Source organism: Berghia stephanieae, chromosome 7, assembly GCF_034508935.2.
Source record: "Berghia stephanieae isolate SIO BIC M18660-M18661 chromosome 7, UCSD_Bste_1.3, whole genome shotgun sequence".
Lineage (NCBI taxonomy): Eukaryota > Metazoa > Mollusca > Gastropoda > Nudibranchia > Aeolidiidae > Berghia > Berghia stephanieae.
Genome location: NC_088366.1, coordinates 57,373,047 through 57,397,414, shown reverse-complemented (window position 1 = coordinate 57,397,414; position 24,368 = coordinate 57,373,047). Strand labels below are relative to the sequence as shown.

At 34.6% G+C, this 24,368-nt stretch overlaps 3 protein-coding genes across 8 annotated transcripts in view; 1 reads left to right on the top strand and 2 right to left on the bottom strand.

The window, feature by feature from the left end:
- Positions 1 to 5,044: 5,044 nt before the first annotated feature.
- Positions 5,045 to 8,635, bottom strand: LOC144977546 (kelch-like protein 26). Its single transcript, XM_078922882.1, has 3 exons — positions 7,792 to 8,635; positions 7,230 to 7,354; positions 5,045 to 6,790 (listed from the first exon to the last, which is right to left on the bottom strand). The coding sequence occupies exons 1-3, from the start codon at positions 8,007 to 8,009 to the stop codon at positions 5,178 to 5,180; spliced, it is 1,956 nt and encodes a 651-aa protein (XP_078779008.1). The 5' UTR covers positions 8,010 to 8,635; the 3' UTR covers positions 5,045 to 5,177.
- A 32-nt stretch (positions 8,636 to 8,667) lies between these two features.
- Positions 8,668 to 12,839, top strand: LOC144976270 (uncharacterized). 3 transcript variants are annotated; one of them, XM_078920464.1, is made up of 2 exons: positions 8,668 to 8,796; positions 11,664 to 12,839. In XM_078920464.1, exon 2 carries the CDS (start codon positions 11,703 to 11,705, stop codon positions 12,753 to 12,755), a length of 1,053 nt encoding a protein of 350 aa, XP_078776590.1. In that variant the 5' UTR covers positions 8,668 to 8,796; positions 11,664 to 11,702; the 3' UTR covers positions 12,756 to 12,839. The 3 variants fall into 3 exon arrangements, with proteins under 3 accessions (XP_078776590.1, XP_078776587.1, XP_078776588.1); XM_078920461.1 differs by lacking the exon at positions 8,668 to 8,796 and adding an exon at positions 8,872 to 9,059; XM_078920462.1 differs by lacking the exon at positions 8,668 to 8,796 and adding an exon at positions 8,873 to 9,034.
- A 7,920-nt stretch (positions 12,840 to 20,759) lies between these two features.
- LOC144977544 (uncharacterized) overlaps positions 20,760 to 24,368 on the bottom strand; it is a 31,265-nt gene continuing 27,656 nt past the window's right edge. For 2 of the 4 annotated variants that reach the window (XM_078922875.1, XM_078922876.1), the window contains exons 16-17: positions 23,825 to 23,862; positions 20,760 to 21,355 (exon numbers count right to left, since the gene is read on the bottom strand). In XM_078922875.1, coding sequence (XP_078779001.1) covers positions 23,857 to 23,862 — 6 coding nt within the window. In that variant the 3' untranslated portion in view covers positions 20,760 to 21,355; positions 23,825 to 23,856. The remainder of the gene's footprint in view (positions 21,356 to 23,824; positions 23,863 to 24,368) is intronic. The other 2 variants (XM_078922873.1, XM_078922874.1) reach the window with 1 other exon arrangement.

Below are 24,368 nucleotides of genomic sequence, written 5' to 3'. Positions count from 1 at the left end.
CCCACTATGGGAGGTCAGGAACCCCACCCAGTCTCTGGGAAAGAGACTAAACCCTGAATGGAAGGGTCATGTACCAACACAGAAAACTATGTACGACTATAGTCTGATTGATAGAATTTAGTGAGAACTAATCATTTAAATAGCTGTGTAAAAAACAATAACAAGGAGCTGGGTGACGTCAATCTCGTTCCACTTTTTATTTAGGGGAATGAGATTAGCGGAAGAGTAGCGTCCCTTGATTGGACGTCATCCATAGTCTGTGACGTCACCGGCGGAAAAGTTATTAGAGAGAGAACGTTATGTTGGTTGTGCGCATGGTCTCTCGTCCTCGCTTCCGCTGTTTCCCCTTCAGCCAGGGCATCTGGTCAGGACCAGGACAAAACCAAGTAATCTCATTCCAAGACAAAGCAGACAGAAAGTAAGTTGGAAAACAGATATAGGGGGATAGACGACGCAGTAAGTACCTCTCTGCCCACTATGGGAGGGAAGAAGAAGAAGAAGAAGAAGAAGAAGAAGAAGAAGACTGACCAATATCTTAAAAATACAATAAAAAGTGATGAAATCAAGAGATTCAGTATCAATTGTTGGTCATTGTTTATTTTCATTTAAATTTAAATACTCCATTAAAAAATATTATGCAACGTTGTATAAAAAAATATTTTAAAAATCATGGATGGGATATCAGGCAAAACAAAACATTTTTAAAATGTGACCCACAGCCCAAATCTATATTTAAAAAATCAACAAAAACCCCCCAAAAAAACTCGAGCTTTTATATAGCGCAATATCCACTAAACATGCTCAAAGCGCTTTACAAGGGGTCCCTAGCCAACAAAAACACTTAACATGTAGAACGAGACATGACATCTGTTAGGCGATATTACAATTTTTATTTTTCGGACAGTGTTAGAGACAAAGTTGTTAACGGCCAGGTACTCATTTTACACCTGAGTGCGGTGAGAGAATGTGAGTAAAGAGTCTTTTCCAAGGACTCAACTATGCGACGAGCGAGGCTCGAACCCAGGACCTTCCGATCCGAAAGGGGTGTCATACCACTAGGCCACCCAGCAGTGAATGGGTAGCTGGGTCTGTTAGATCTGGTGGAAAGTACTTTGTGATAAACTGTGTCCGGGCCGATTAACTCTGAAGGACTCCTTTAAAAAAAAAAAAAAACGACCCTCGTCTTTCGAAAACCACCAAAGCCAGGACTTCCTGCAATACTTTAAGGTCATATTTCAGAGCCACTAAAAAGAAAAATGGTAGGAGAAAATTTGTGGAACCTAAACTAAAAGCACCAAATAAAAAGCAAGATAAATGGGACTGGCTCGTTTTTTTGTTTTGTTTTTGAGGGTTTTACGGCGCTTGCAATACATTAAGGTCATATCAGCGCCAGTAAAAAGGAAGAAATGAGATAGTAAAAAGTTCTAGAATTACAATTAAAGCACCCAAGAAAAAGTAAGACAAAGGGGAAATTGTTCAAATAGGAAACAGATGTAGATTCCAAGAGCACACTATCAAAGTACTTAGTTGAGATCACCTAAAAGTCTCATCCAGACACAAGCACTGGTCCCCACTAAGAGGAATACACTCAAATGTTAACAAATCAAACATAACATGTAAATAAAACATAATACAGTACATAACAGAGAGATGATTTACAATTTAAAAAATATCATATCCCAAAGCAATAACTATACATTCGACTGTTTCCCTCTCACCAAGGTCAGGACAAAACCAAGCAATCTCACTCCAAAACAAAGACAGAAAGCAATTGGAAAACAGATAAGAGGGGATAGAAGACACAGCAAGTACCTCCTTGCCCACTATGGGAGGTAGGAACCCCACCCAGAGGGGGGGACTGGCTCAAATAGGGAACACAAGATTCCACGACTAATCCTTCCTTTTTTTTATATAAAAGCCAAAAGTTCCATCTAAGCACAAACACAGGATCCCGCAATGAAGGATACACTAAAATGCTTGCAAAATACAGTATATGACATAACAATGACTACAGCAGTAGCCTACATAACACAGAGGTGTTTGTTCTAAATGGCTTTACGACGCTTGCAGGTCATATCAGCGCCAGTAAAAACGAAGAAAAAAGGGATAGTAAAATAGTTCTAGAATTACAATTAAAGCACACAAGAAAAAGTAAGATAAAGGAGAGTTGGTTCAAATTAGGGAACAGATGTACAGTAAAAGAGCATGCCTTCAATGTAGAGATCACCTAACTGGCTCATTCAAACACCTTTATAGGACCCCACTAAAAGGAAAACACTCAAATGTTTACAAGATATGGTCAAAACAAAAAGTATAACTACCAAGAGATAATTTACCAGAAAAAAACAAACCCACCATCTCCCATAACTATACATTTGACTGTTTCCCTCCCAGCGAAGGATTCCAGCAAGGGCCAGGACAAAACCAAGTATTTTCATTTCAAGACAAAGAGAAAAAGCAACTAACAAAACAGATATATAAGAGAATGGAAGACACAACGAGTGATCCCCTGCCCATCATGGGAGGTCCAAAAAGACCCAAACCACAACAAAGAGATGCTTTACAATGGAGAAAAAAAATTATCTTCTAAAATAAAAAAAAACTGACTTAGAAAACTTATTAGGGCAAGTGTCGAAACTGACACAGGTTGACTTCATGGCATTTAAGTGTCAGATACATAATATTATATATCAAACGGCATGAGAGCAATAACATCATGGTGACATTAAATAAATTACTTAGTAAATAAATAAATGGTTGAGATTTCATGTGTAGTATAAAAATAAAACAGGTCGCAATGACTGCAAAACTGGAACACACTTGTGGATTAAACAACAAACAAACATAATATAACAAAAGTAACAAAGATCTGTCGGTAATATGTATAAAAAGAAATCCATAATTAACCATGCTGAGCATTCTATGCAGTAAGAAATCAAAAAGTTTCTTGAGGTTCTCTCACTCTTTTCTCAAACCCCCCCCCCCCCCAAAAAAAAAAACAAAAACACCCCTCTGCCTCTCAAAAAAATAAAATTAAAATAACATGACATTTGTCCTTTCCCCCCCCCCCCCCCCCACTCAAAATAAGGCTTAAGAAAATACAAAAGAATTTATTTTTTAAAGAAACTACTTTTAGCCTTGTTGCTTGAGTTTGTATTGCGAAAATATATATTCAATACAAATTCTGACATAGCTATAACACTGCTGTAAAATACTTTTTTTTTGTTGTTGTTGCTTTAGGTCTCTTCCAACACAATTGAGGTTATAATATGAGAGACCGCTGAAACAAAAAAACAAGCAATCTAACAAAAATAGTACAAATGTAAATCAAAATCATAACCTAAAGATATCATAAGCTAAATTATAAATAACCAAGAACAAACAGGCAGAAGATTTACAGAAAAAAAAATATCCCCTGTCAAAAATACAATCACAAACCAAAGAAGCAGGATAGGCTAGTAAAGAGAAGAAGAAACGACATCACTATCGGATCGTACACCCATGCGAACATCATAGGTATACGATTCAAGGGTGATGCTCCCATCCAACCACCCGCGCTGTAAAATACGTAAAAAAAAAGACTTAAATAGAATAAATTACATCCATTATTTTAAAAATTGGATATAGTGGAATTCCTCAGTATGCTGCCGTTAAAAAAAATAAGAAAAATAATAATAATAATTTGACTCAGGATGGGTATTGCATTATAAAGCTACATACAAATCCAGAAAGTCAAGAACATATTATGCCCAACACTGTATAAAATCGTGCTGCCAGAGAAACGTTTAAAAAAAAAAAAGCAAAGAGAAACAACAAATATCTTTAAAATCTTTTACACGTGGAGAGGTTTTTGTGTTTGCTTCGGATTGGATCCAAATAGCAACTTAAAACTCAATAAACAAAACAGGCTAGGTAAAAAAATTGTGAGCTTCGTTGTGTGTAAAGTGTCGTATCAAAAAGATTTACTTATTTACATTAATAAATTAATATTCACAAGTTATGACAACATCATATTAAAACGTTTAACTCGAGACTAGATTCCCTCACTTGAGATTAATGATTATAAACTAATTTATGATTTTCTCATAAAAACCATACTGTTAAATAAAAAGTAAATTAATATGATTTATTATAGATATGTGCCTACATTTTGGCATTTAAAATATTTCTATCAACTGTGTAGAAATGATTGAACGATTATGAACTCTTGTAAATAAGATTCACTTTAAAAATATCATTTACTGTGAGTACATTAGTTATTTTTCACGTTAAAATCTATGAACAATTGTAAAACTATTACATTATGGCATGCATGACCAGATTTAATCCAAATAAAATAAGTGGTATAAATGCAATCATTTTCTGAACATTTAAAAAAAAAATTATATCTTTAAATACTGAACAATATCATTCTTGAACTAATTATTATTACCATGCTGGTAATTGAGCACCAATGAGTATTTAATCAGAAATCTTTACAAATAAAATTAACAATATTGGTAAGAGCAAAATCAAATAAAAATAAAACAACAATAGGAAAATAAACGAGATGTTCTTGTGTGGAACCTTGAAAGTGTTAGAAATGAAACATAAAATAGAACATGAGCATCAATGGATAAAGCAACGTAAATTTCCTTTTTCTATTCTACAATACCACTTTGGTATATTAAGTCACCACTCACTCTTCATCAATTTCAAGATTCTCTTAATTTAATAAAAGTCGAATCTCTTAACGTTAGTTTCTGCTTAAAGTCGACACTTCTTGTTGGAACCAAATTTTCTGTACTAAATCTGAGTGTGTTCCATTTATAATGGATGAAGTCCACCTTGCTTATAGTCAGCCAATATTTCTGGTCCTGCAGTTTTTACTTTATAAGGATTCCACTGTAAAAGTTAAAAACTATTTCTCTAAGATGTGACCCATCGCTTCAAAACAAAGTCATGTCAGGGGAAATAAGTAGAAGAAAATGAGATTTTTTAAAGTTTGGTATAAACAGAAATGAAAAAAATTGTGAGAATTTTGTCATTGTTACTTTCATAAACTATTATATCTATTGTCTTAACTAAACGATGAAAAATTATCGAAAGATTTGTACTGTGGATTGCATCCCTTCTTTATTTTTTACATGACCTTGACATGAAATTGGTTTGAGGCGCAGGGGTCAGAGAAGACTTTATTACAATTTCATTGGAGCATATTTTGGAAGATACAATGAAGAAGCACAATGTTCCCATAAGGCCACCTTCTGCTTCTGCCCAGTCATCCACGTTTTACTCCTGAGATCAAACAAGTCCACTGTACGGCACTTTTGAAAACGATTTCCATTCGTCCAACCACCGATTGCATATATGGCATCATTGGCGAGAGTGTAAGTACCGAATGTTCTTGGAGAATCTAAAACACTGACTAGTTCCCATGAGTCAGTGGTCAAATCATAGCGGTCAATAGTGGTTGCCATAATTCTTTTCTTTGAAACTGGATCTAAATGCCAGCCACCTATCACATAAATAGAACCATTCCAAACAAACATAAAATGATCTGTTCTTGGACTTAACATATCTGATTTCTTTTCCCACGAATTTCTCAAAGGGTCGTATAAATAAAAGTCATTGAAAACATGTTCTTCATTTTCTTGAATTCCACCAGAAATGAAAAGGTACTGTCCATATGCAGCGCCAGCGAGCTGAGATCTATTGCCAGGTAGAGGCTCAATGGATTTCCAGTCATCTATTTCTGGATCATATACTTCACACGGAGCAACATCCTCGAGCTCAATATCGGACGCATGTGCAGAAGCATAAGGATCACCACCTATGGCATAGATTCTGTCAGATGTGGCACAGAGCAGGAAGCGACACCTCTCTTGAAGCATCGGAGCAATACTGACCCATTTATTCATCGAGGGATTAAATCTGAAACCAAAAGGATGAGTAACTTCTTGCATGTGGTCATTGAAACAGCCTCCCACAACGAAAATCTGGTTTCGGAAAATGGTCATTCCAAAATTGATTTGATCTAAATGTGGTATTTTTGTTAAATATTGGAGATCCCCAGATTTGGAGTCGAGATACATCAAATTATTTGTTAATCCTGCTTCTTTGTGGAAGCCACCAGCGACAACAACTGTTGAATGATAACCCCTTAGATTTGCCAATCCAAGAGGCTGACTAGTAAACTGATGTGAAGCTCTAATCTTCATTGAAAAGTCACATTTCTTCAATGCTGACTCTTTCCCAAGAATATTCTCAGCTAAATCCAAAACGTTTTGCCTTTCATCAAGACAGCCACATATTTTATCACACTTACTGGCCATATCCTCACTTGATACATGGTTAATATAATCTGGAAAGACTTTACAAAGCTGTAACCATTCATTGGACGACAGAACATCTTTAAGCTCCTCATCACTAATATTCTGAACCATGACGCAACTCAAAATATTCATGACATGGCAACAACGATCCATGGGACTGAAAGAAAACCAGCGTAGAATACTCATAAGAACGTCATACTCTTTACAGTCAACTGGATAGCCAGACGATAACAAATCAACAAGAAATTGGGCAGAAAGTTGTGGAAACTCATTATCCAATGAAACAGCAGTCCAGTGTCGGCAAATAAAACTCAAAGCATGCTGTTGGAGATTATACATGGAGAACAATTCTGCAATGGCAGCTGTGTTGAAACAATTGTCAAAACTAAGGTGATCCCTGAGATAGTTCTCGCAGGCTGTGATGACAGGAAGGATTTGAACATAACTTGCTCCTGAAAGGACATCTACAACATTATCTGAAAAATGAGGAAGAGATGATAGCTATTAATTGTATGACAAAATATGCAAACTCAACTGCCACCAACAACTTAAAACATTTAATTTAAAGGATTGGTCGCTAACAATACTATTGATGGATTAGATTATCCCTTTAACTTTAAATATAAAAGTAAATCTACAAATTCATACAAAGATTAAGCAACTAGGCCGATTAGATCAGATGGAAAGAAATTTTGTAAAAGACACTGGCACTCTATCCAAACGAGCAATTACTACTATCCATCTAATGCTACAGAAACCAGGGAATTTCTGGCTCAATAGACCAACGACTATAAAAACCTACTCAATTTGAAAATAATACCCCCCCCCCCCAAAAAAAAAAAAAAAGTTAAAAAAAAAATCCTCTTCCAAAAAATGAGGATAAATTCTAGTTTTAATTATTTTCTTTTTATTTACCTGAATCAATGGTTATGGTTGAGTTGTATGCAAAGTCAAGGAGATGTGCAATACTTGAAGCTGACAAACCATTAAGATTAATCCTGGACTCTGAACACTCCCTCAGTCCATCAGTAAACATTGCCCTGGTAGAGAAAAAAAATGGCAATTGAAGGTAAGTTGGGATCGTCAGTATCACAGACATGCTCACATTGTGAAAATGCCACTTATAATAATCAAGTAGATTAGAAATGACAATGGGGAACAAAAAGTCAACAGTATAAAATTACCGTATATTGATTGTAGGTACCCGTTAAGTATAAGTAGGTGTAAAGCTAAGCCATATGAAAACTAATTATCTCTCTTTATACTTATGGATTGATTCCAGCACAGGTCCTTATAGGTCCTCTTCGCCAGACTCTATTTCTTCATTGTCTTTGTGATTTAATTTTCTTCCGGAAAATCTTAGGATGGTTAAGCACATAAAACAAAGGATGAAAGTGCAACTTTATGTGAATAAGTAGAATGAAGATGATCTGCATCTTTAACTTGAAAATAACAATGGCAGTTTATCATGACTTACCGAAAGAAATCACTACAAGAAGCAAGCACAACACGATGGGCAGGGAACTCCTTGTTTTCAGCCACCAAAATTACGTCAAACAGCTGTTGCATCTGACGGAGATGTTGTAATCCTGCAAGTATCGACTTCCCATGCTCAGAAGACTCAAACATCACATTGTCGTGACCACATCCATGTAGTTTTATTTCAGGTTTAAGCAGACATGATGATACAGCCATAATAATAGAAGTCGTTGACTGTCCTTACAATATCTATTTTTTAAAAACAAACAATACTAGAGTACAGTTTTACTTTAAAAGTCAGCAAATAGTATACAAAGATCACAATAAAAGTGAACAACTGGACTGAATCTGGCTTGAATCAGCTGACGGGACTGATTAGTTGGCACCACCACCATCAAATCATGATTTGGAATATGATTGTTTTCGTTCCTATCAATATTTGCCTCACATCAAACTCGAAAGTCTTTAAATATACCCTTGCCTTACAATTACAAGAACGTTGTAAATAGAGGTGCTGCTACTCCGTGATGGTTTGTTGACTGCAAGGCAAACGATTCCCAGCAGACGAATCACTCAATGATAAACACTAACACTAACAACACTGACGATCATTTGTCTTGTAGAAGCTACTGTAAGGCCGACTCTGTAATGATGATACTATCAGAGTGAAGTAGAAAGGTAACGGCACATTTATATTAAATCGTCCATATCTTGTCAAGCTGAACGCGAAGAGACAAAGCCTCTAAGGTAGTAACCCCAAGCTCGTGCCCCATTCGACGTTATGTATTCTTTTGTTTGGTTACAGAGCGGCAGCTGCGGCCGAGCACCTGCTGCTTGACATCAACCCATTTTGGGGTCATTTCCGGCTAAACGTAAACAAAGCCTGTGAACAAGGGATCGTTGAAGAAGCTTTTCAATGAATTTCTTTTCTCTAGTCTCAACTCCTCAATACCGATACACTGTTTGGGTTTTCAGTCATTGCATATAAACCACACCGATAATTGTATGCAATCGGTCAATTAAAAAAATCTCTCTCTTAGAACTTAAAAAATTGATCTCAACCCATTAATAATCTTTCATTATAATTAGAAAGTAGAATGCGAATACTATTTGAGATCACAGATTCCAACTGCTCTGACTTCAGATTATTGTATGAAAATATCATGGCAGTATAAATATGAATTATTGTTGACATGGAAATGTTGATGTAAAAAGAAAGCTGAGTTTAATTGTATCTAGTAGTAAGTTCCTTTTTCGATCCCAAAGGTAACTTATCTTAAGCGCTCTCTAAACGGCTCAAATTTACACTTTATTGACTTCATAATTAGTTTTTATAACCAAGTTCAGTCGCGTGTCATCGCCGTCAGCACAGGCTCAGCATTCCCAGTCAGTGAATCAGTGGCAAGCGACTTTTACCTTTGGTGCAGTCTGGTTACCCAAATTATTATGGGCGTATTGCAACGTGCACATATTAGCAGGTCTGATAACCAAACGCAATATTTGATTTAACATTGTCAAAATGAAATGGATAACAATAACATGTTGCTTTGGTATAGCCCATGGCCATGGCCCATAGTGATAGCCATAATTAATTGAGTAATTCGGCGATTCAATTATTATTAGACCTGCAAATGATTAACGCTGTGGCTTATTAATGTAATGGAAATGCAGTCGAGAACGGATATATTGACATCATGGGGACGGCAGTAAAACAGTCGATATAATAAGTAAGCGTGATGTCGATATATCAGTATCAGTGATCAGTCATTCTCTAAAAAATTAAAGGGAAACAAATGAGAAAATGCCAGAAGATAACAAAGGAGGTCAATCTTGATGGTTTGGTGGCCTTTAAAAGGGCCGATTTTTAAATTTATGACTTTATTAGCCTAATATTTTGGGCCGTCTCTGGAGGCCAAGAATAAGTTTATGGACCCTTTCCTCAGCACTGGCAAAGACCTCAAATAAGGAAGCGCCTTCATGAAGTTGCTTTGAAAAACAGTGGAGGGTTTTGATAGCTACTATAGTGGCATGGCTATAGAAACTGGTCCCAATAGTACATTATTCTCTTCTGACTCCATATCAGCAATGGTGTCTTTAAAAAATTAACTGTTGTCGAGTGGTATAGAGACTGAGTACAGTAACAGTGACATTGTCCATGTCCATATCATAATACCGAGTCAGATACGCTGAGCATTGTCACTGCCTTATTGAGAAATTGAGAAACAGTTTTGTTATTCTTTTTGTTTTTGATTTATTTACTTTTTTTGGGGGGGGGGGGGGGGGGGGGGTAAGAGGTCTGTCCCTTTTACTGACCAACCGGGATTGGATGGGCAGCTTGCGAAGACAGGTAGACAGTCTCGCACGTAGTGGATGATGTAGGGAGCGGGAGCTTTTCTTATTAGCCTATTTGTTTTTTTGAAAACCAAGAGTATTGGTACCGGGAATTCCCATTACTAGTATCAGTACTGAGATATAAAGGCACGGCCCGGGACGAGGCTTGACCGCTGACATCACTGTGATCAATAAAGATTCACGGGATGTTATTGGACAATCAGCTTGGTTTTTCTTTGACTGATATTTTACATCACAGCGGGATCTCTCTGCATTTTCATTGACTGTTGTGTTTTACGTCACTGCAGGATATCTTGACCTTTTAAGATTTTTTCTAGACAAATTATTGCCGGTATTAATGGTTGGCATGTCAATATAACCTTCATGTGGTAAAATTGTTGTCGATATAGGCGATCAATATTTACTAATGTTATATAGCAGAAAAAAAACGTGACTTTGATGTCATGTCAATATTATATGCTCTGCTCTGTACTCTCAAACTAACACAAATTAGTATCCATTACAACAATGACAATCGAGTCCATAATTACGTTCGGTTATCAGACCTGCTAATATTATTTGCACGTTGGTGGCAAGCTGTAAGTTTTTAAATATAAGTATAAGGCAGTGTAAAAATAACACTCTCTGCTAAGTCAGAATAATTATTAATAAGTTTTTAAAAGTAAAATCACAATACTTTTCTCAGAATGGATCGCAGTGAAAATTACTTGTCTCCAACGTTGAGAGAATCAATAGTTCCTTGCTTCTTGAATGTACTTGAAGTTGAAGGTTTTGGAGTTAGAGTTGGAGGGTTGGGGAACTTTCCTTTTCTATCATCTATTTGATAGAAGATATCCATCTTGCATGCATATATGTCACTTGAAACAATCATCCCCTCCCCAATTCCCAGATTCTATCCTTTAAAATTTAAACTTAGGTGACTCAATCACCTGATTTTAAAAAAGCGAAACAAACAAATAAAACCCACAAAAAAGTGAAAACAAAAATAGAAAAAAAAAATGCATGTCTTAATGACTAACAGTGACAGAGAACTGTCAGATATATGCTCTCACTTGCAGTTTGAGTGGCTGACTTGTTAGGGCTATATAGGTACTGAAGATAGTGAGGAACGAATCATCCAGTGCAATAAATACCTAATTAAAGGCCTACAAATAAACCTGAAGGTTAACACAAAGGAAAGTGAACTTGTTTTAAAAGTTGATAAATTAAAATTTTCTATGATTTTGATAACAGTCGAATATGAATAATTTAATCATTAACTTATGCCTCTCTTCTTATTACTATTTCAAATTGCTTGAAGTCAAAGGAAATTTCAGATCGGCATTCTTACTACATTTTAAATTGATAGGTTTCATTTGGGCGTTAAATTTTCAGTCATTCCCAGGCCTAAACACTAATTTTATATTTGAAATCTGAACTGAAGAGAATTTTGACAGTGATGTGTCATCTATACACTATCCATTTATCCAACCATGCATCCAATAAAGTTTCTTTTATTTGAATTGATTTATTTTTCAGATTAATAAAGAATCTGAGGATAACACCCATAAATAAACAATGGAAGAATTAGATAGTGTTGATCTCACAGATGAGGAAAAAGCTATGGTGGTCGCCAACGATAAAGCAGGTTTGATGACTGAGGTAGCTTGTCATTTTTGTGGAATGCGGTTTGATGTTAAAAAGACAAGGTCTCTCCGTGCTCATATTGAGGAAGTGCATGTAGTGGGCGATATGGGTTTCATGTGCGGTGTTTGTTGTGAGGAGTTTGAATCGCGCAAAGCTGTGGAGAGCCATATGAGTACATTACATAGAGCACCAAAGCCTTTCGGATGTGGCATATGTGGTGAAACATTTCGAATTCGTAATTTTCTTCTTAAACACATGGACGAACATTCCAAAGAAGAAGTGGACAATAAAAAAGCTGGATTTTGTTATTGTGGAGAGTGTTTTGAGTTCTTTGAAAGTGTTATGTCTTTGCAAGCTCATGTCATGAATCATCGTGAAGTTCCTATATTTGTTTGTGCTGCTTGTGGCTTGCAAACACAACACAGACACGTTATGGTGAAACATCTAGAGACTCATGTCATTTCAAATTTACTCTCTGCATCTGAAAATAAGGAAAACAACTTTGAAAATGAAATTGCGAAAAATCATTTCCCACCTCCTGTTCAAATAGATCCAAGTAAAATTGATTCTACTTTAAGTGACGATACTACTAATAATTCCAATACTGAGGAACCGCAAAATCAATCTGATGGTAATGGTATAGACACTACTGCTTTAGATATTGTGAATTCTTTGTCAAGGGGAGATGGAGATGGTATAGATCAGGCTAGTTCCACTATTTCTGCATCAGCCGCTGTGTTACCTGAGGAAGATGCCAATTACAAGTGTGGCATTTGTGATGCTTTCTTCACTAATCTAGCTGAAGCGTTAACTCATGCGGGAACCCACCAGGATGAAGAGGGAACCATGCAGCAAGTGGAGATTAATGTCTTGATGGAAGAGAAAAATAATGATGAGGATTCTTCTGGCTTAGATGGGGCTCTTGTGGAACACGTCAAAACTGAACTGTTAAATTCGGACAGTAATAGTATGGATATTGTTTGAATCAAAAGGAATGTAGTCTGTTGTATATCAGTAGTATTATGTGGAGATGTATTGATATGTGATGAAGGAATAAAGAGGTATTTTGTGACAACATGGTATTTTACTGACAGAATATTTAATCATACATTAGAAAAAATGGTTCTTTCTAATTATTTGAATTGTCTGAAACGTTGCAATTTAAAAACCTTCCACTTAATCTTCTACTGTGGATCCCCATAATGTAATGCAGGTTAAAATGAAAAAGAAAACATCCCTAGAAAAAGTAGTCCTTCTGGGTCATTAGTTAAGCGCATGGAGCTGGAGTTTATCCCAGTTAATGAAACGAATCAAAGCAATTGCTTGCTACCCTTTGGAGAGGACACTAGTTGATTGCAAAGTACTTTCCACCAGATCTATGAGACCCAGCTAACCAATCATTGCTGGGTGGACAAGGGTGGGCAGAAACAAATCTCGACTCCACCCCAGGATCATTGATCTCAGTCCCTTTTCGTGTGAAGCAAGGGCTCATTAAACAGCCATTGCGACTCTCTACTTGATTTGAAAGGAGATTTTATAAACAAATTTTCCCCATGTTAGCCATAGGGGTACGATAATTTTAAAAAATTATTCTCTGAAAGTCCACATAACTTCCTGGTTTACAATGATGTTGATTGAAGGAGAGACAGCACTTTTTATCTGTAAATGTAAAATGATTACCTGGCCGTTGACAGTGTTGTCTCTGTTCGAAAAAAATTGTAATAATATCACCTAACAGGCGCCATGTCTCATTCTACATGATACATGTTGCTGTTGGTCAGGGACCTCTTGTAAAGTGCTTTCAGCAAATAATTTAGTGGATAATGCGCTATATAAAAGCTCAAGTTAATAATCTGTGAAAAAAAAAATGGTTGATACTCTAACCTAGTTGATTTTGTTTTTAAAAATTATTTTCAAAGTGGATTTACAATCCTCTTGTGATTTGTGACCTTTTGCCTCAAAACGGTATTAAGTTGGGATGGTTAAGATGTTGAAAATTGAATTTATAGCCAGAAATATCAGACTTGTGTTGAGTTTGTATATTTTATTGAGGAAGAATGGATACCATATTTTAGGGTGCTAATGCCAAAATTTATATTTTTGACCAGTTTTAACATTAAATTCGGCTTTTAAGCATCTGGTTCCTTCCGACATAATACCGTTTTGAGACGATGGATCACATTTTGAGTTGTTGACCTTATTTCCAGGACACATTTCACTTAGAAAGCATAGTTTTCTGTTTTAAAGAAAACCTCCATGTCAAGTGGTAGAATATTTGTTTTCGTTATGAGTTTTTTTTATTTATAGTACTATACAAGGTAGATAACTCTTCAAATGTTTTCGAGTTGCTTAATTCCTACAATTATGTCCCTTTTTCTCACCTGCGTTTTGAGATGTCATTGAGAATGAAAATTTGGAGTTGACTATCATGATAATATTAATAGTATAAAAATATTAATAGTAATGATGCTGATTAATAATAATAATATTATTATTAATAATAATATATAATAATAATATATAATAATAATAATAATAATAATAATAATAATAATAATAATAATAATAATAATAATAATAATAATAATAATTAATAATAATAATTTATAATAATATAATATAATAATATAATAATATAATAATAATAATAATAATAATAATAATAATAATAATAATAATAATAATAATAATAATAATAATAAATAATAATAATAATAATATAATAATAATAATAATAATAATAATAATAATAATAATAATGGTAATAATAATAATAATGATAATAGTAATAATAATAATATAATAATAATAATAATAATAATAATAATAATAATAATAATAATAATATAATAATATAATATAATAATAATAATAATATAATAATAATAATAATAATAATAATAATAATTTAATAATAATAATAATAATGATAATAGTCATAATAATAATAATAATAACGTTGATAATACCTTGCAGCCACTTATATTAACATTCTTCTATAGTGACATAAAGCCCAAATCCACATTTTTTTCCCTCCAAACATTACCTATGATAAAGCCAACACTTTTGAGCTTTTTTTTCTCTATTGAGCTTTTATATAGCGTGATATCCACTAAACATGCTCAAAGCGCTTTATAAGGGGTGCCTGACAAACAGCAACAGGTAACATGTAGAATGAGACATGACATCTGTTAGACGATATTATAATTAATTTTTTTTTCCGACTTAGACAATGCTTTAACGGCCAGGTTCTCATTTTACACCTGAGTATGGTCTGAGAATGTGGGTAAAGAGCCTTTTACAAGGACTCAACTATGCGCCATGCGAGGCTTGAACCCAGGACCTTCCCATCCAAATGCGAGTGTCATACCACGAGACCACAAAGACGCACTATCCAGGACTCTTAAAGTCAACTTCTGCTTAAAGTCGACACTTCTTCATCTTCGTGGTCCCAAAGAAAATGATGAAGTGGTAGTTTTTTTTAAATTGATTTTGAAACGTAAATCCTTCCATTAAGAGAACTCATTTATTTTATTTTATTTCCCAGTTCAATAATTTACATTTATATTGCACAACTAACTCTCAATGTAGACAGGGATTTTGAGGCACTACAACAATAGCGATGACAATTTTTTTTTTTTCATTGTTTCCCACTATGTCTCTGTTTCTTTATTTTTTAAACAAGACACAGTATCCTGCACATTAAGCCCTTTATGCCTCAAATTCAAGCGCTGTTATATTTATTTTCGGTGAGGTCTTTTTACTTCCTGCAATGGACTCGGGAGGTCAGCCCTGCTGTGTCTTCTATCCTCGATATCGGTTTTTCATCTTCTATACTGCTCCCTGTCTGTGTTCTTGAATGAGATTATTTGGTTTCAAACCAGCCCTAGCCAGGATCCTTAGCTTAGACTTAGAGGAGAGCAGGCAAATGTATTATTTGTTTTTTTTTTTTTTGGATCTAGCGTCCTATCCAAAGGATAGCAATCAATTGCTATTGTCTGCTTCACGCTATAAAAACCGGGATAAACTCCATGGGCCTCATGGCTCTGAAAGACTACTTTTATTGGAATTGGATTCAATAGTCTGATGTCACGCTGCCCGGCAATGGCGGCCATCATGGTTCTAAACAAAGAAAATCATTACTTTTTATTCTTCATGCTGGCTATAACTTTTCATATGCCTTGTGATCAGAATGTACATGATCAAATTTATGGGCGTTTTTTCCCTCTGGATACACTTTTATGCTCGCTGGAGAAATATTTCATACGGGCGTCCGCCATTTTCCCGATAGTTTAGAGCCAGTGTTACTAAGTTACCATGCGTCATTAGGAAGGAAGTGACGTTACGACTGTTGAAGAGTATTAGTCCCCTCCTCCTTTTTACTTTTTGTTTTTGTGGGGGGGTCTGCTGTGAAGTTTTACTCAACTCTAAATCGAGAATCTTTTGACTGTCTGTCACTGGTGCTGACGTGCACTAATTTCCTGGTTTAATGACACTAATCTGTCATCTGCATTGTTTGCCAAATTGGGACCAAAAATTTGCCAAAATTTGTCAAAAAAAACTCCAAAATTTGCCAAAAAATTGGGTCCTTATTTGAAAATTTTTTGACGAAACGATCCATGACTGAAGTTGGAAGTGTAAGTGACTCGATTTATTTGATTTGAGAAATGAAATCATTTCAGAAATGACTGAATAGCGTTGTTACAAAGATTTTAAAGGATCATTATCCGTAGAGAGAAGCTTCCCTTGGTTTGGGCCCAGGCAAAAATGCAACATTTCTCAAGTTTTGCACTTTTTTTTTCGTAATTTAGTTTTCGCTTCTTTTTTTTTCCCAAAATTTGCCACGCGATTTGTCAATATTCCCAAAATTTGCCACGATTTGCCAATTTTGGGAAATTTGCCCAAATTTGCGGATGGCCCTGATATTTGCAAAAAATGCAGATGACAAACTAATTGTCATAGGCTCATTGTTGTAATTAAAATACTCTCAAACCAATGGGTAATATTGTCTATTATTACAACACAATGCTAAACAAAAAAAATTTTAAAACTTGAACTTTTATGTAGAGCAATATCCTCTAAATGTGCTCAAAGCGTTTTATAAAGGGTCCTAGCCAACAACAACACAGCATATCAGACAAGACACCTGTTAGGCAATAAATAAACAATTGTTTCCCCCAACAGAAACAAAGCTGTTAATGGCCAGGTACTCATTTTATATTTATACCTGAGTATGGTGAAAGAATGCGATTAAAGAGCATTTTCTAAGGCCTTAACTTTGAGCCACACAGAGCAGGACTCAAACCCATACTTTCATTTGGTCAGCACACTAGGATCTTAAAATAAAGTGTTACAATTACAGTGAAAACCTTAAAATATTTTAAAAATCCCAGCAAATACAAAATGATACTAATAAAAGAATAATGACAATAATTCCGACATCATATGGAGTCACTGGGTGGGGTTCCCTACATCCACAGTGGGCAGGGAGGTACATACCGTGTCTTCTATCCCCTTATATCTGTTTTCCAACATGCTTTTCTGTCTTTGTCTTGGTATGAGATTGCTTGGTTTTGTCCCGACCCTGGCCGGAGTCCTTGGCTGGGAGGGAAACAGTCGAATGTATGGTTATAGTTTTGGGAGATGATATTTTTTTCCTTGTAAATCATCTCTCTGTTGTGCATTGTTTCATGTGTAGTTTACATATTATATTATATGATTGGTAAACATTTGAGTGTATTCCTCTTAGTTGGGACCTGTGCTTGTGTCTGGATGAGACTTATAGGTGATATCAGACTAAGTACATTGATGGTATGCTCTTGGAATCTAGGCTACATCTGATCCCTATTTGTTCCCAGTTCCCCTATGTCTTACTTTTTCTTGGGTGCCTTAATTGTAATTCTAGAACTTTTTATTATCCCATTTTCTTCCTTTTTACTGGCGCTGATATGACCTTAATGTGTTGCAAGCGCCGTAAAACATAAACAAACAAAACATAGAGGCAAACTAGGGTATATAGAAAATAACAGAGTAACACTAGATTTTTTAAAGTAAAAATTTTTATTATTCCTCTTCACAGAGATAGTGTTCACTGCTTTGAACACATTGTCAGCCCCACTTTGCAGTGGTGTAATCAAGGACTTGACTTGTGATGGTGTGTTTTTTTGGGGAGTTATTTTCTGTTGTTGTTGTTGTTGTTGACATTATGAGCAGGTTGTAGACTTGAGATTTTTCCAAGCATTACATAAAAATTAGTCACACTCAAATTCTATATTATGTGTACATAGCAATAGTGAACAGCACAAAGGGTCCAAACAAACTTATGATGGTGATGATGATGATAATAATAATAATAATAATAATATTAATGATAATAATAATAATGATGATGATGATGACAATGATAATAATTATTATTATAATGATGATAATATTGATGATGATGATGATAATAATAATAATAATAATAATAATAATAATAATAATAATAATAATAATAATAATAATAATAATGATAATGATAATAGGTAACACGAAGAGTGAGGAGGAAGAAAGAAAAAGAAAAACAAAACTATTTGCGATACACAAATAGATAAACAATTTATGATAAATCACTAAAAAGAAATAAAAAAATAAAAAATGAATTTTAATGATATATAAAGAAAGATTTGTACATAGACCAGTTGTTAAATCAAACGATATTATTGACTAACTACTAACATGAAAATGCATGTTTATATAAGGTTGATCACAACTAATGTTATCTACCTTTCCTCATAAACCTCATTACTCGTAAACACAAATTAACAAAAGGATGGAATATTTGTGGCCTACCCGCCACAAAATGGTGATTTTGTCAGGGTGAACAAGGTGCCAAAAAAGATTGGTTTAAAAGGTGAAAGTAAACAGAAATTAATGTGAGATTTACACTATATAACATGTTTAAACGTGTTTTACCTCAAATGTGACCCTTCGTGTCGAAACGGTATTATGTCGGAATGAATTGGACCCGCAAAGTGACTTTAGAATTAAATTGATAGTAAATACCAATTTTTGAGCTTTTGTATTGTGAGAAATTGTCTTCATTCTGTAACATAACAAATCGAAACAAACCCCAAGTTTCATGTTTTTTTCAATAAATTCCAATATTTTGCACCCAAATCATCCCGACATAATACCGTTTAGAGACGGTGAGTCACAAATGTGTGACGTCAACGTCAACGTTTTTTAAAACCCTTTGTAAAACTCCTTCCAAGTTTCTAAGTTTCATAAAGCCTAGACAGGATGGGGGTTGCCTGAAGCCTGGGATAGTGAAAATAATTCAGTAATGAAAACGTGAAAATAGAAAATCTTCGGATGTGAACAGTACAGACAGTACATGGATGTTTTAGGGTTAATACTAATGCAAGAGTGAAAATGGAGAGGCTTCGTATGGGAACAATACAGACAATGGACGTTTCGGGTATGAACCCTTCGTCAGCACAACAATACACAAATTAATGTGGAAAACAAATAAAGTAAAATGCAAAATAACTTGTATCGTCTGTACTCAATGGTGGTTGGAGTATGAATGAAACGTTAGCATGGCGTGGGTTGTGAGTAGGGTGTGATCGGGAAGATAAGAGGTCAGCGTGAGAGAACGTAGACATGTTTTGGGTTAAAACCATTCATCAGCAAAATAATAAACAAAGGAACATTGACGACAAATGAAACAAATGCCTACATTTGGTTTTAGCTGATTTGTTTTCAACATTCCTTTGGTTATTGTTTTGCTGATGAAGGGTTTGTACCCAAAACGTCCATTGTCGAAGCCTTTGTATTTTCACTTTTTCATTAGTATTTTCCCAAGTTCCATTAATTTTTTAATTTATTTTTTTTCACCATAAAATCAACTTTTAGCTGGGGTTGTTCTTTGTATTTGTATCTGTGCTCAACTGTAAATGTAACCCAAGTTTTATATTTTTGATTATAATAATTTTTTACTCAGTTTTCACTTTCTGGTTCACCCTAACATAATAGGTTAACAAGGTGGGTGACATTATATTATGTGTATAGAAATATGAACAACTGTAAGAGATATAAGTTACAAAATAACCAACAGGGGAATCACAGCCAAGTTAGTGTTCATTAAATTAAAAGAAACAAAGGATAAGGGTTAAATTAATGAACTTATTTACAAGAGTATTAACTTAACAATAAATTGTAGGCCATTCACACTTGTTGTAATGAAATCATTGAGACTAGGGCAAAATAATATCCATTACACCAACTGTTTATAATAAGCCGACAATTTGTTTTTCAGGTGTAAGAATAAGTTCTTATGGGGTGAGGGTTTGAACAGGGCGGGTTCATAACATAAGGTGCTGTACAAATCAATTTGTAAAATTTCCGAAAAGAGATAGATTTGTCTTAACTGTAAAACAGATTTAAAAATAAGATCTTGGCTCTGAAAACATTTGAAAACCAGTAAGAGTCATTTAGAGCCTAACCAAAATTGAAAAATAAATAAAATAATTTTTTTTTTCTTCTTAAAATTGAGCTTTTATATAGCGCAATATCCACTAAACGTGCTCAAAGCGATTTACAAGGGGTCCCTGGCCGCAACAACACATAACATGTAGGACGGGACATATGACGCCTTTTAGGCGATATTACAATGTTTTCAGAGACAACGCTGTTAACGAAAAGGTAGTCATTTTACACTTGAGTACAGTGAGAGAATGTGAGTAAAGAGCCTTTTCCAAGGACTCAACTATGCGCCGAGTGAGGCTCGAACCCAGGACCTCCCAATCCGAAAGCAAGTGTCATACCACTAGACCACATAGCCAATCAAATACTTGAAATTATAAATATTTGTACATGGCAACGCCTATTTCTCGTCCTTGCTGGGACAAAATATTTAAGACTTGTCTGATTTTCTTGTTCTAAAGTTTGGAGAAGGTTAAAATCTATCAAATGATGTACATTTTACCATATTTGTTTAATGTCTTTCTATCTGGAGAGGGGTTGGGGGTGGGGGCACCATTGGGGGTTAGTCTTAGTCACCCCATTTCACAGCTCTAAATAGTATAGAGAGCAAACCCCGAGAAAATGGGTCACGTCATACTTTATTCTGGAAGACGATATATATAAAATATGTTGTCCCGTAGTTGCAGTGATGTAAACAGTCTTTAATTTCCTTTTTAAAATGTCATCATGTTTTTCAAAGTCACCTCGGACACATGTGGTAATTTATAATTTTTTAAAATGTGGTAAAAGAAAAAATATGAAACTGTAATAATAGCTTTTCCTTTTCTCATTCATTGTTACTAAAAGTATTACTATGTATATTCTCTTACTGCCATGCAATCAGCTACACATTGATTTATACAGCACTTTTGGAAAGGAAAAAAAAGGGTTGGGTTGGGTAATACAAATAGAAAAAAAAAAGGTAGGTATTGGTGGTGGTAGTTGACTGACAAACTACTCTGGACGGATTGTGGGTTGGTAGGTCAGCAAGCATGGCAATACCAGGGTCAAGGTCAGGGAGTTGACATGGGAATGGTTGTGTGGGAAGGTTGGGGATTTCACTCAGTATATCTCGCCTGCAAAGATAAAAAAGATATAAATTAGATAGTAATTGTTTAAATGGATAGGAGGATATGAATCAACCCATTCAGAAGTTTATTTTAAACTTTAGTTTGGTATATTTTAATTTTCCATTCTTTGTCGGTTAAAATTAACCAAAAACAAGTGTATCACTGATTTGTTTTCATTATTTATAAAATAATAGTATAAGAAATTATTTTACACTGGCATCAGTTACTATAAAACGAGAATAAACAGTTGTAAAAAGCTATGTATTAGTTTCTACCAGTACCAATCTTTTTTCATGAGTTCTTAACAGCATAAGTTAACAAATTCTAAGAGGCATTTACACTGTAAAGATGGGATAAGTAACTTTTAAAGAATTTTATTAGGTTATTGTAAATAAGACTTTGAATTTTTTGATCTTAGAGATATTTATTTTTAAAAAAAAAAGGTATGTGATCCTTTGAAAACAATCTAATATCGAGGTTACTTCCAAATGGATTGGTCCATATTGATCAATTTCATAAACATACAAAATGCATAAATGGCTAGCATGGGGTTAAAAATAGGAAGACTTAAAATTGAAACAAAGTACAGAGCGTAAAAAATTTCAGTGCAAACCTTGTAATAACTCAAAAAACGGTGAATATATTATAATCCTATGGTGTTTTCCATTTTCTGTTTTGAGAAACAGTTTGTACACTTAAATATTTACGTTTTGTCCTTTGTTTATTTAATTATATTGGAAGGCTTTCTAATTTTTTACAATGGAGCCAGAGATCTATTTAATAATTCTAAATAATTCTAATTCTGCTTCTGGCGTCCTACATTACTCTATGAACTATTTAAATCTACAAACTAGATCCGAATTTAACCCCTGACATGAGACATTTTAATATTATATATAAATATATTTATGTTGTCTAACACATATTCCTCGTCCTATCAGGTAGAGAATTTATATTAGGACGAGGAATCCGTGAGGATATAAAAATGGGAAATTAATTTAAAGGAAATGGAAGGATTAGAATAAACTGGGCTTTGGATAATGAGTTTGTACAAAGGGTTTAAAAAAACGTGGACGAGGAATATATGTCACGCATTTGTGACTCTACGTCTCTAAACGGTATTATGTCGGGATGACTTGGGTGCAAAAAATTGAATTTATTGACAAAAACATGAAACTTGGGGTTTGTTTCGATTTGATATGTTACAGAATGAAGACAATTTCTCACAATGCAAAATCTCAAAAATTGGTATTTACTATCAATTTAATTCTAAAGTCTCTTTTCAGGGTCCAATTCATTCCGACATAATACCGTTTCGAGACGAAGGGTCAAATTTAAGGTAATACACGTTTAAAATGTGGTGACCTAAATTCTAAATCCAGTCCTAATTATTTGAATTAAACTAAGGTCTATCATTTTTAAAGTTTCATTTATTTTTTAAAAATATGTTGTCGATGGAATAGTCTAGTATGGTGTGACTTTTGAAATCTGGCTTCCATGAAAGTAAACAACTGACAAAGCATGAATCATAAATACAGTGGAATCGTGATAAAGTTACCACCTAAAGAAAATATTGGTTGACTTTATCCAGTGTCATTGGAACACACTTTCACTTATATAAAAAAAAACCCCAGAAAATTTGGGATCACCAGAAGTGTTGAATTTAATCAGAAGGTGACTTGATGTGGATTCCACTCTTCTATGTGTGTACAAACTTGCGCTGAATGTTTAAAATGTTACATTTACATCTATTTCTACAAAAGAATATTTTAGATCCTTGCAACTTAAACTGTTTATACTTGAGTTAGACATGGGCTCCAAGAACAAATGGATGTCCAGGTCAGACGAAGAAAGTGGAGATGGGTTGGCCATACCCTGCGGAAAGAGCCCTACAATATAACCAAGCAGGCTCTCGAATGGAACCCACAGGGCAAGAGGAAACAGGGTCGTCCAAAATAGACGTGGAGGAGAAGCCTTCACCAAGATCTGATCGTCTCCAATCTTACCTGGAGTGAGGCAAAGGTCTGTGCCAAGGACAGAAGAAGATGGAAGAGTGCTGTTGAGACCCTATGCAGAGTAATGGATCGGTATCAATATATTTGTTTTTATGTTATGGCAAGTAAATGTTTGATGTGGAGCACAATGTTTAAGGTTGAAATATATTAATCAGAAATTAAGTTCAAGGCGAAAACAATTTTTACAAATTGAATTTGACTCATTCTGATCTCCTAAATGGGTTTGAGGGTATTGAAGTATGACTGACACTGAGTTTGAGTCAAATAATGGATTTCATTGCTTCATTTGGAAACATATTTAGTATCAAGTGCGGAGTGGTTTTGAATCTGACCAAATGCTTTTTTGATTTTTGTTTACATTAATGGAACCATCAGTTCAAAGGTCACATTTGGAAGGATTTACAAATGAATTGAAATAACACGTTTTTTGTTTTCAAAACAAGAATATCATCAAACTTACTTGCAAAATAATTTACTTCATTGTGAAGTAGATTATACCTATGAAAAAAGATATGTGTATAAAAATTTTAACTTAGGTGGACTCAGTCAAAGTATGGGGAAAGGGTTCAACGCTTTGTGTAGTTATTTATAAGTCTGACAACCGAAGTCTTTTATATATTATGTTGGTTTTTAAAATTTATTTTATTATGAACAATGCATTGTTGTGTTGTGAAATTATTTCTATGACAACTACAAACACTAACATTACAGTTGGGAAGGGGTTGGGGGGGGGGGGGGGGGGAGGAGGAGAGGGAGGGCGGTAATCAAACTTGTAAATAAGTACACAAAGGTCTAATATTTTAGCGGATCCTTTTCATATTTTAGTCAAAAGGGTTTTGAAAGATGCATTTAAGGTGTATATATATATAACACTACACTGATTCTTCAATAGGGAAGGTGTGGTACGGTCAATAAAGTAAAATATGTATATGGGAGGGAATGGTTATATATAAAACAATATTTTGGATATGTTTAATTGACTAGCACATAGAATCTCAAAAAAT